The sequence below is a fragment of the Eurosta solidaginis genome, chromosome 3 (genome assembly GCF_040869045.1).
Source record: "Eurosta solidaginis isolate ZX-2024a chromosome 3, ASM4086904v1, whole genome shotgun sequence".
In the NCBI taxonomy this organism is placed as follows: domain Eukaryota; kingdom Metazoa; phylum Arthropoda; class Insecta; order Diptera; family Tephritidae; genus Eurosta; species Eurosta solidaginis.
The window spans coordinates 175270929-175282626 of NC_090321.1; the positions used below are offsets into that span (position 1 = coordinate 175270929).

The window sequence follows — 11698 nt, forward strand, 5'->3', positions numbered from 1 at the left end:
AAACATTAGTCAGGGCGGAACCATCAAACATGATGTAAACATTAGTCAGGGCGGATCCATCAAACCGGATGTGCAAATCAATCACAGAGGATGCATCATAATAAATAAAACATATACAGATAGATGTATATAAAAATTCGTTTATTATTCAATATATGTGCACTTTTATATAGTACTTATGATAAAAGACTATAAAAATATCTCAAAACGTCCAATTAAATATATATATCACATTATTTATTCTCACTTAGTTTTACTTATTTACTTATATATCTGATTACTTTTTTTAATGTTTTCATTGTTCATTAAAATTTCGTTTCTTGAAATAAAGTATATTTACATTATTTTTTTTTATTTTTACCTATTTACGTATATATCACATTGCTTTTCTTTATGTATTCATTAAAATTTCATTTCTTTAAAAAGCTAATAATTGTTTGTCTTTTCATTCTCAGGTACTTATGATAAAAAACTTTAAAAAATATATATATTGCATTATTTATTATAACTTTTACTTATTTAAATGTGTAGATCATTACTTTTTTTAAGGATTCAGTATTCATAAAAATGTAATTTCTTTAAAAAAAACATAAATTGCATTTTTATATCAGATTGCTTTTCTTTATGTGTTCATTATTAATTAAAATTTCATTTCTTTTAAATTTTGTTCACAACATGTTTTGTCAAAAAGGCTTTTATTTATTAGTTAATTGTCCTTTTTGTCTCAGGTAGTTATGATAAAAGCTATATAAAAAATTCAATTAAATATTGGGACTAAATTAAAAAATATTTCGAAAACTTAAAAAACTTCATTTAAATATCACATTATTCTAACTTAAAAAAAGTAACTGACTAACTTAAAAATATTACGAAAACTTAAAAACTTCGTTTGTATATTACATTAGCCTAACTTAAAAACAGTAAATAATTAACTTAAATATATTCCGCAAACTAAAAAAATTCAAAAACATATAAAAAACCGAAAATTCAAAAGCTCCAACTTAAATGAAAAAGAAAAGAGGAAACAATTCATTGCGCTGGTGGGCTTGTCTGTGCAGTAACTAATTTTTGCTTTTTGCCGAATTTCCTTTGTGCCATCCTGTGGTGGCTGAGTTCAACCGCCTTTCTCATTCCTTTTTCATACGATGCATGTCCTTGGTGTATGAATACATCTAAAAACGTACCAAAAATCAATATAGGAATACAATCTATAATACATCTCTCTTTATAACATCTTACCGCGAAGAAATGTCTCGAACAAGGAAAGCTTTTGGAGACTTTTCTTTCCAGCTGCTCCCGCCCAGTTGTACTCTTCCATCAACGTGTCACTAAAAATTTCTTTAACTACTCGGGGTATGTCCTCTGAAATGCCCTTAATTTTGAACATATGAGCCTTCTAAAGTATGAAAGCGAAATTAAATTATGGTAAAAGATAACTTTTTGGGTCAAATTACCATTGCTACAGCATACTCCTCTACCTTCAATCTTTCTTCTACCCTTAGAACCTCTAATACATTCTGGAGAGGTAATGCGCTGGCAACTTCATCCATGTACTTGTCTCTGACTTCCCCAGTAATTTTGCACACAGAGCTTTCCACCTTCTTCAGCGTCACCTTGCACTCTCGCATTAAGTGCTGTTGCGCCAAAACTTCACTCTTCGGTACCGCCTGTTTAAAATGAAGGTTTATTGTTGAAGTATATATATTAACAAGAAACGAGTTGAAAATCGGTGTTACAAAATATTATATGCTCAGATGTGAGCTTTAGCAACAAAGTAGTTTGGTTGAGATATGGTCGGTACCTTTTTTCGTTATCAGCCCAATTCTCAATGTTTTCCCGGAGAGATTTTGCCCGTTCTCCATACAAAAATGGTTGAGAATGGCAAATTTTTGTATGGAGAACGGGAGAAATCTCCCCGGGAAAAGGATTGAGAATTGGGCTGTATATTTAAAATAATAATCTATCGTTGCTGGACGGCCATAACCGTTTAGACGGTTAAGCGCCAATTAAGTAGGAAGTAAGTAATCTATCGTTAGGCGAATGAAACTAATATTCTGCATAGCAAAGATTTGTATATACACAAAAAAGCCTAAGGCATTAGAGAATAATTGAAGCGAAAAGTAAAATTAATTGAATAAAAACAATACTTACATCTTGCTTTATTTCCTCCACCATTTTCATTAGTACGCTTTGATTATAGCTGAGTGTACGTTGCTAAGTTTAAAGAATACAAAAAGTACTTTGCATGAATATTGTAAAATACAAATATCTAGTTAAATACAAAATCATTCTGAATTTTAATGCTATTTTTCCTCCGTCTCCTATTACCCTACTTCTTACATTCTGTTCAATTTGATCCATCTTATAAATAATCTCCATCAAAACTCTCAGCACATCTATAAAAAGAATAATATATGTTTAATATCTTATACAAAACAATGGGGCGTATTCATAGTCAAACTTAGTTAAGAACTAAAAGTTAGTTACAGCTTTTTGACATAATTTTCTATTGGCTATCTGTCGAAAAAGCTTCAACTAACTTTATGTACCGCAATATGTAATATACATCACATCTACCCTACAAGAAACGCTGATAGTTTTACTAATACACTCACACTTGTAATTGACAATGCTGATCCTGCGATGATGTAAACATTGATACTCAAATTTATGTATGTTCCTTTGTTCGCTCACGCATGTCCGCATGTTCCCAACGACAGCCTATAATCATGAAAAAGGACTGAAATTGGGAAGGCTTCGGACACCTGGTACAGAACAAAAGAACATACAGCAGATACCATAATGCATGTGAGACAGATACATAATTCTCAACGGAATTTTATGTATGCGAGAACAGATTATCCGATTTAATCATGTTGTCACTACTGACTGTCATATGACAATCAAATGATTATCACGGTTATTTTGTTATTTTTTAAATTCCGCCATTTTCAACCGACGAAAACCATATAAAAAATAAGTTTAAAAAATGAAAAAGAGAGCATTTCAAAGCTCCATGCTAACAGAAAAAAAAAAAATCGAAAATAATATTAAAAAATACCAAAAGCTGGCGGAATGTATGGGGCGCACTCAAAAAATTGATACGCGAAAAATAATAGTGGTTAGTGGTGATTCATTTTTAAATGTGTTTCCGCATGAGGAAAGCACTCTTCTGTTGTTTTGTTATTTTCTGAATTTAAATTGAACATTTTGAACTCGAATTCTTATAAAACTATTTATTTTAAACAAATAAGAAATACGTATGCTTTTATCACGTACAAAATAAAAAACGTAATGAAATAAAGTAAATAAAAAGCAAAAAGCATTGTTTCATTTTTGGCGGAATATAACAATGGTCATTTATGATAGTTTAACAGTCAAACCTGATATCTACAGTAAACTATCATTTATGACACTTTTTGATAGTTAGAGTTTCAGCACTGATCCAGGAAAATGAATGAGAGTGAGCAGTACGGCTATATACTTAATCAGTAGGCCATGTTGGTGTATAAGAAGGAGACAAAAACTCACACGTACACAGTTGTTTACATCACATTTGCGCAAGTCCCCTTAAGTTTGTGATAGAAAGTTTGTATGAGGCGCTGATCGTTAGGTTGACATTGCTGACAATCAGATGATAGTCATATGATAGTCAGTGTTCTTGTAGGGTACCTAACTGATAGCTTTCTTGTTGGGGCATTGAAAACGATAGAAGTCAGCTGATCAAGCTAATTTTGTTGTACATATCTACCTTTGGCTAAAATATTCGTGCAAGTTTAAAAGACACTTAGGAATGAAAAAAAACTTTACTGGTGATTAACTTGGTGTATAGAGTAACTAAATAACTCTAACCCATATCAAACTGGGTGTGAGACAGTTCTCAAGCCCAAAAAACGGTAATAGTCTAGTTGAGGGGTCGACTGCTAATACGCTACCAAAAATATCGAGAGAGGTGTCAAACGACGCGTATTAATCTCGAGAACAATAATCCGATGGCGGAAAAGAAAAATTTTATCTCTGTCCGGAGATATTTGCATTTGAAGTTGGCGATTTCCATGTGGTTGTTGTTGTGTTTGTACCCCCAAAAAAAAGTGTGCATCACCGTGGCGGTAGCCACGGTTATACCACACACCCGGACTTGGCATGGCGTAGCCCAGGGTTATTTTTTATAATCGCGGCCGAAGGCCGCCAACACAGAAAGGTGTTCTGCGCAAAAATACTATGGATCCGACCCCCGGTTTCGGAGGTACCCGCGGGTCTTTTTTCGGTTTTTCGTTAATATCTTTTGAACGCGTTAAAATTTTTATTTTCCGCCTTCGGATTATTAATACTGATGTCAAGACGCGTCGTTTGACACCTCTCTCGATATTTTTGGTAGCGTATTAGCAGTCGACCCCTCAACTAGACTATTACCCAAAAAACTTTTGTTATAATGCAAAATAAATAAATAGTGCAGTGAATTGATAGCAAGGGCGGTAATTCTTTACTTTAGCTCAGAAATGCTAAAACTCGTCCAAAAATATCAGGAGAGGTGTTAAAAGACGCGCTTTGGATCCAGGATCACGAATCCAAAAGCGTAAATTCAAAAGTTTATTTCGTTTGAGATATTTGCAAACAAATTTGAAAATTTTCATGTGATTGTTGTTTTGATGATTTTGTGGTACCCACAAGAAAAACTGTGGGTAAAAGTGTTTTGCGCGGATATAGTTGTGGTCTCCAAACCGGTGTTGGACCCACCCAGAGTAGTTTTTTAAAAGCGCGGCCAAAGGCCGCCAATGCAGAAAGTTGTTCTGCGCAAAAAATATGGGTAATAGTGCAGTTTACGGTACCCACCGAAATTTGGGCCAAAATTTTCGAGTGAGGTATCAAAAGACGCGTATTCACGTCTAGATCAAGAATCCGAAAGCGGAAGTTAACTTTTTTTTATCCATTCAAAAGATATTAACGAAAAACCAAAAAAAGACCCCGGGCCCCTCCGAAACCGTGGGTGGGATCCATAGTATTTTTGCGCAGAACACATTTCTGCGTTGGCGGCCTTCGGCCGCGCTTATAATAAATAACCCTGGGCTACGCCATGCCAAGTCCGGGTGTGTGGTATAACCGTGGCTACCGCCACGGTGATGCACAATTTTTTTTGTGGGTATAAACACAACAACAACCACATTAAAATCGCCAACTTCAACTGCAAATATCTCCGGACAGAGATAAAATTTTTCTTTTCCGCCTTCGGATTATTGTTCTCGAGATTAATACCTCACTCGAAAATCTTAGCCCAACTTTAGGGTGGGTACCGTAAACTGCACTACTACCAAAATATGGATCCGACCCCCGGTTTCGCAGTGCTTCGGGGCCATTTTTTGGTTTTTTGGAAATATCTTTTGACAGAAATAAAATTTTGAATTTCCGCTTTCGGATTCATGGTCCTGGGATCAAAACGCGGTCGAGTTGTAGCAGTTGTGAGCTAAAGTAAAAAATTACCGCAATGGGGTGCTCTACATAGCAAATTTCTTTGTGATTACTATATCTGGTTCTGCTTTAATAGTGGTGGAAAGTGCAGCGACGTTATGTCGGGGAATGTTTCCAGTTATGACTTGTTGCAATGTGGGAATTCTTTTGCTAAACCAGAGGGCCCTTTATTCAATCCTGCGCTATTAAATTTAATTACCATGTTACACCTGGATATTATACCCGTCTTTGTATTAAAGGGTGCATCTATACTTGTAAATGTAACTTCTGGCATGATATTACATGGAGCTTTCATCTTGGCAATCATTTTTTTGCTTGGACAATGGAAAAATATAGAAACATTACATTTGGATTATCTGTTTTCTAAAAAATAAGTCTGAAATAGGTCGGTGTGCAATCCCATTCTGCGATAGGGCAGCAATCGATGTGCAAATGTATTAGGGCGGACTGAATAAATATAAAGCTTTCTCTTTTGGTATAGTGAAAATATGGTTAAGGACATTCAAAGAGATGGTCTATCAACATTTAAGCTTTTAATTTTAAAGTTAAGTGGTGTTTATCACGATTTTTGTTTTCACATACAAATAACATGGGGATATTTGATTTTTAACTATATGTGGGCAAATGATTTGTGTATAAACGAAAGGTAGTACTCTAGAAGGGGGGTTTAAAACAACCAAATGAAAATTTAAAAAATTTACCTCCATTAGGTCCTGCCAGGTTGACTTCAATTTGGTTGGTTCCAACATCTTCAGCCTGATCTCCTTGTAGCAGTCCTTCAGCCTGATCGACTACCATTCCTGCTGAGGAAATGGCAGCACCTTCGGCTTCAGATGTAGCCTCATTAAAACGTATATTCGTTGCAAACACTTTATTGAAAGAATTCGCTGAAAATTATTGAAAGTTAACTTATGTACAAATCATGTACAAGAGATTTTCTTACCATTATTTGTAGATTCCATAACTGCACTTCTTGTAACTGGATTCTTCAAAAACTTTAGAATCAAAAGCTAAAGGATACGTTTAAATTATATTTTTAAGATTTATTTATTCGAAAGTGTGGAAAGTGTTACTTTATTGAAAGTTTATGAAAGAAGGGTTAGGAAAAAGTGGCTTAATTGGAAAACTCATGGAATAGGTGGTGAAGAAGGGGTATAAGCAAAAATTTGCTTTCCTGAGGGATACAGAAGTACTTGTAATCAAGATCTTCTCTCTTTAAATCAACCAAATTTAAGCTTGGCTCACTTGCAACAACAATACCTAAACTATCGGAGGAGCTAACAGGTACATCGAAAAAATTTTGCGTTTTCCGAAAAACAGTACATTGCACTATTTCCAATTCTCCTGACCCTACAAGTTCTACTACCTTTATAGGGCCGACTTTTTTGCTATAACAAAAACAGTCTTTATCTTTCTTTAAATCAATATCGAAAGAGCATAGCTTGGAAGGTTTTTGAATCGATGAACTTACATCCTGCCTTTCTTTCAACCTTAAAAACAGCTGTTGCAATATTTGATTTGGTTTTCTTACTATCTTTTTTAAAAATTGCATAAAATTTTCAAACCTGTAAGCAGAAAAGGAATCTAAAGGACCAAGGTCTTTGACACATTCTGACAAGTGTAATAAACCATGAATGTTGAAAGTAACGCTTTCCTTCCCAAACATTATACTGAACTGCGTGACGAAATGCTCTAATATATCTTGGGCAACATCAGCCTCAGACCTAAACGACCTTTCACTTGAAAGAAGTCGAATGCCGGTATGTAGTAGTAGGAAAAGGAAGTACAACTCACTACTTATGCAGTCTTTTAAAACAAAAATGCCTGTGTATAGCAGGAACTGTCTGAATTCCGTTGCTTTCCACCGACTAACTTCATCTAAACTTCTCGCAGTACGACAGAATTCAGACGGAAAGTAATTCGAAATAAATTTAATATTTTCATTTATCTTTCGGATATTTGCATCGCTATTCAAACTTTTTAAAAACCTTTTTACGACACCTAAATCTACCAAATGCATACAGTCTAGTGGAAACTGAGAAACCATTTTAAAGCCGGCATCTTCTAAAACGGGTTTCTGTTGCCTGAATTGAGGACTGTGGTGAGACACATGATCTCTTTTCTCAAAACTTATATCCGTCCTGGGTATACCAGACGTTGTGGGTAAATATACTTTCCCATCCCAGTCACCCCCTATATAACACCTGGGGCATCCATGTTTGGCATTAAATGACATAACACCACTAACAAACGCCCTAACTGGGGAGTCGCAAATGAACACACGCACATCAAATCTTAACAACACTTTATTGGGACCGACAGCAATACCGTTTTCTCGCAGGGATTTTGCCTCTGAAGCGAACTTAGCCATAAAATCATTAATATTTTCAGGCTTTTTAAAACCTGAGAAGCTAGCTATAACAAAAGGATCAACACTAGGAAAATGTACTAGTGCTCCAAGAATAGGCCATAAAACTCGACTTGAACTGTTAAAAAGTTTGAGACCATTTACTCCTACATCAATTAAAACCTCTTCTTGTGCCTCCAAAAATGAAAATTGTTTAGAAACTAGTTGGTCTTGTATACCAAAGTACAAAATATTTACCATTTGACATAGATTCTACACTGACTTTTTCTCGAAAGGTGTCTAAAAGAGTTTTGGCACACAACGGTACATCCTTTATCCCACCCTTTTGGAGTGCCTGAAGAAGTCCGTCTATAATATTATGAGCAACTTTAAAATCTATGGCCCAACTTCTTAGCAAGTCGTTCAGATCCGTACCTGCACCCTCTTCTACATAATAACTTTGGGCACCTAAACACTCTTCTACGCTTTCATCACAATTACTTCGAACACTATCAACTGGCAAACACTGACTTTCCAAAATCTCACTACTCAAAGGATTAGCCTCACTTTCCAAAGGATTAGCAACACTTTCCAAAGAATTAGCAACACTTTGCAATTTATCTTGAGAGGACTTCTCAAGTTCTTTAAACATTTTAACGTTATCGTCAAAGAGCTTTTTCTCTTTCGATAAGCAATTAGCAAAATGCCTTCTTTTCATATTTTTTTTTATTATATTAACCTTTATTTTATTAATTAATTTAAAAATCCCATCGCGCTCTGAAAATTTTAAGTCTTTTGCGTTTTAGAAAATAATAGCTTTGTTCTGATATTCTCCAAATATCGTCCTCGTGTTCGCAAAACTGACCGAAAATAATGCAAGGGAACACAAATTGAGTTATTTATGGACAGGTACGCACAGTTTCGGGCAAACATGAAAAAAAAAATTAACAACACCAAGTTTGTATGTATTAGTAATCGCAATACTTTTGTGTGAATGTGTTGGTGAACACATCAGCGTTCTGCTCACGCGTCTTGTAGGGATGGTTCAATTATGTACAGGTTGGCTCATCTCATCAGCTGATTTTATTTATGTCATTGCATGGATGAAGGGATTGTCAAAAGGAGATGGCAAATTCAAAATGAAACCAACACATTGGCAACATTTTATTTACACATACAAAAACTTGTCAGGTCGTGGGTCGGCCCCGCGTTGGGCTTCACTCACACCTTGGCCCGCTTTGATGTAGAGAGCCTCATATGCTTAGGCGGAGTACGCTGTTAAAACAGCAACATTAAAATAAGTTTTTGGCTCGTTCAAAATATATGGACAAAAAACCGAAAAATTACCAGCAGCTCCCTCCTAAACCAGGGGTGGTATCCACAGTATGTTTGCGCAGAACACTTTTCTATGTTAGCAGCCTTCGGCCGCGCTTATAAAACAGCACCCTGGGTAGGTCCAACACCGGTTTGGAGACCAAAACTATATCCACGCAAAACACTTATCTTCACAGTTTTTTTTGTTGGGTACACAACATAACAATCACATGAAAATCACCAACTTCCACTGCAAATATCTCCGGATAGAGATACAATTTTTATTTTCCGCCTTCGGAGAATTGTTCTCGAGATTAATACGCGTCTTGTGACACCTCTCTCGACATTTTTGTGGGTAGCAGTCGATCCCTCACTTACACTTTTTCATAAATAAAATTTATAGAAATCGTGTTTACCAAAAATGTAAACACGAGAAATGTCAAATGAAAACTTACCAAAAACACCATTGTGAATTCACATAAATTCACAATGACAAAAAAAGCTTTAATGGTAAGGTTGCCGGATGGGCGTGCATGATATGGTGAGAATAAGGACAGGGATAGATATAGGGTGGTCATGGTTGCGGTAGACAAAAGAAAGACCGTGGGAAACGGCAAATGGAAACGGTTCTTTTCAGCGGGTTGGATAGTATAAAAGGGGCAACTGGAGGAGAACAAAAGAAGTAACATACATATACAGCATATCGGGCTAAAGTGCGCGCGCCGCTTTCCAAATAAAAGATATGCATTTTAGATTTTGTTTGTTTAAGTTTTCTTAAAGAAAAATTCCCTGTGCGCGGAGATCCAGAAAGGGTCAGTGTAGTGCCGAAAATAATAACTCTTTAGTTTTTTGATATAAGGCAAATCTTGCCTTCAATTCTAAGCGCGGTTTCGGTCGATAATCGGTAAGGAAAAGGGCGACACAAAACCCAACCACCAGGACACGGGAACCGGAGGTGGCCAGTGAAGCCTTTTTAAAGCGCCAGGGAATCACATTTTTTGCGAATCACATTTTTTGCGAATCACATTTATTACGAATCACAATTTTTACAAATCACGAATTTTTACGAAAACTACGAATTTTTACGAATTCGGTATCAAATTTTACATATGCAACAATTCTTTTTGCAACTTCAACATCAAAATTGTTACGAGTATCGACCATTTTTATAAAATCAACACCGTTTTTGTACAAAGTCCATATTATTTCTACATATTCGACGTCATTTTATACAAACTCAGCGTCATTGCCTACAAATCCGATACAATTCGATCTCCGATCTATCAAAACCCTACAACATTTTTATCAAGCAAAAATCGTAATTGCATCTCATCACGATTTTGATATTACCATTTCATCACCAATAAATCCTTTTATGTGCGTCTCGGAAAGCTGCGTCCAATTGGATTTGTTTATTCACCTAGCCGTTTACCCTAACGTTGGAGCGACCTACCTCATTATTGCATTCAGCAAAAAGTTCACCATAATGTAATTTGTACAAAAGCTTTTTATGGTAGATAGAAAATTAACAAACAAGTCAGGGTAGTCATAAAATTGCTTTTTTTCGTATCCCAAATTGTAAAACGTTTTAAAATTTGAAAATCACATGTATGTGCATTGACATATATCCGAGTCACTTATTCGTTTTAGTCTTAAACGTAATGTTCAGAGTAGATCGAAAATTCTATAAAATTGTAAGGTGTCTATCAGTCACAAGATATACCAAAACGATTTAGACTGTTTTTTTTGTCTTACCTTTTTTTTTGCAGAGGATATGAACCCTGCACCAATATGCCCCCCAATCCCCACATAAAAGAGCTCTTTTAGGCAGGCATTAGGGTGTGTTTAAAACTACTTTTTTTGCATAACTCCAGTTGAGTAGATAAGAGTTTGGTGATTTTGGCGACGGAAAGACCCAGGAACATGGTCCCAAAAGAATAGTTGTCATAGATGTTTTTTTATTTTTTTTTTTCTACGGAATTTATGTGCGTATTTTGATTTTTTTTGGTTTATTATATTTTTTGTATACGTTCAGAAATACTGTTTTCATACGTTTATTTTTTACTTTTATATGTCTGTGTAAATATATATATATACATTTTTTGCGAGAAAAAAAAACCCATATGTGTTAAACTCAAATTTGCATGCATGTATATGTAAATTAAGTGGTAAAAAAAAAAAAAAAAAAAAAAAAAAAAATATTATTTAATTTAAACGAAGCTTGATTCTTTTTATATGGGATTTTATTTCATTCGTGTATAGAGTTTAAGATTATGTTCATTAAAATGCGTCATTGAAGTGGAAATAGACGTAGTATGGCTTGCTAATTTCTTTTGGGGCGGGATGTAAGGATGGAATGATAAGGAGGTAAGTAGGAGTATGGAGCATGGCATTAGGGTGACCGCAGAGTAGGTTGCACGATGCGAGCGGTCCAAGGTTGGGTGGGATTCCTGGTGTGCGGGGGGTAAGTGAATCCGAAGAGGTTGAACGGAAGAAAATAAATATATGTGTGCGTCCTGTTCCAAGATGGCGGGTTGAGAACCCCGGCCTGCCAAAGGTACTGAGCTAGCT

At 35.5% G+C, this 11698-nt stretch overlaps 2 protein-coding genes across 3 annotated transcripts; both read right to left on the minus strand.

The window, feature by feature from the left end:
• Positions 1–496: 496 nt before the first annotated feature.
• LOC137244655 (uncharacterized) lies at positions 497–6526 on the minus strand. Of its 2 annotated transcripts, none has more exons than XM_067773973.1 (7): positions 6410–6526; positions 6168–6353; positions 2341–2396; positions 2152–2214; positions 1455–1667; positions 1240–1393; positions 497–1172 (listed from the first exon to the last, which is right to left on the minus strand). In XM_067773973.1, the coding sequence occupies exons 1-7, from the start codon at positions 6426–6428 to the stop codon at positions 1030–1032; spliced, it is 834 nt and encodes a 277-aa protein (XP_067630074.1). In that variant the 5' UTR covers positions 6429–6526; the 3' UTR covers positions 497–1029. The 2 variants fall into 2 exon arrangements, with proteins under 2 accessions (XP_067630074.1, XP_067630072.1); XM_067773971.1 differs by having other exon boundaries at positions 1240–1396.
• A 54-nt stretch (positions 6527–6580) lies between these two features.
• Positions 6581–9532, minus strand: LOC137244651 (uncharacterized). The gene is made up of 2 exons (XM_067773961.1): positions 9369–9532; positions 6581–8673 (listed from the first exon to the last, which is right to left on the minus strand). Exon 2 carries the CDS (start codon positions 8072–8074, stop codon positions 6581–6583), a length of 1494 nt encoding a protein of 497 aa, XP_067630062.1. The 5' UTR covers positions 8075–8673; positions 9369–9532.
• Between the last annotated feature and the right edge of the window lie 2166 nt (positions 9533–11698).

Bases quoted from the DNA above. Each gene is read 5' to 3' on its own strand.
- LOC137244655 (XM_067773971.1), bottom strand. The intron at 2,397-6,167 runs GTAAATTTTTTA...TTCTTTTTATAG, and splicing joins CCTGGCAGGACCTAATGGAG to ATGTGCTGAGAGTTTTGATG. The intron at 1,173-1,239 runs GTAAGATGTTAT...GTACGTTTTTAG, and splicing joins GTTCGAGACATTTCTTCGCG to ATGTATTCATACACCAAGGA.
- LOC137244651 (XM_067773961.1), bottom strand. From the start codon at position 8,074: ATGGTAAATATTTTGTACTTTGGTATACAAGACCAACTAGTTTCTAAA.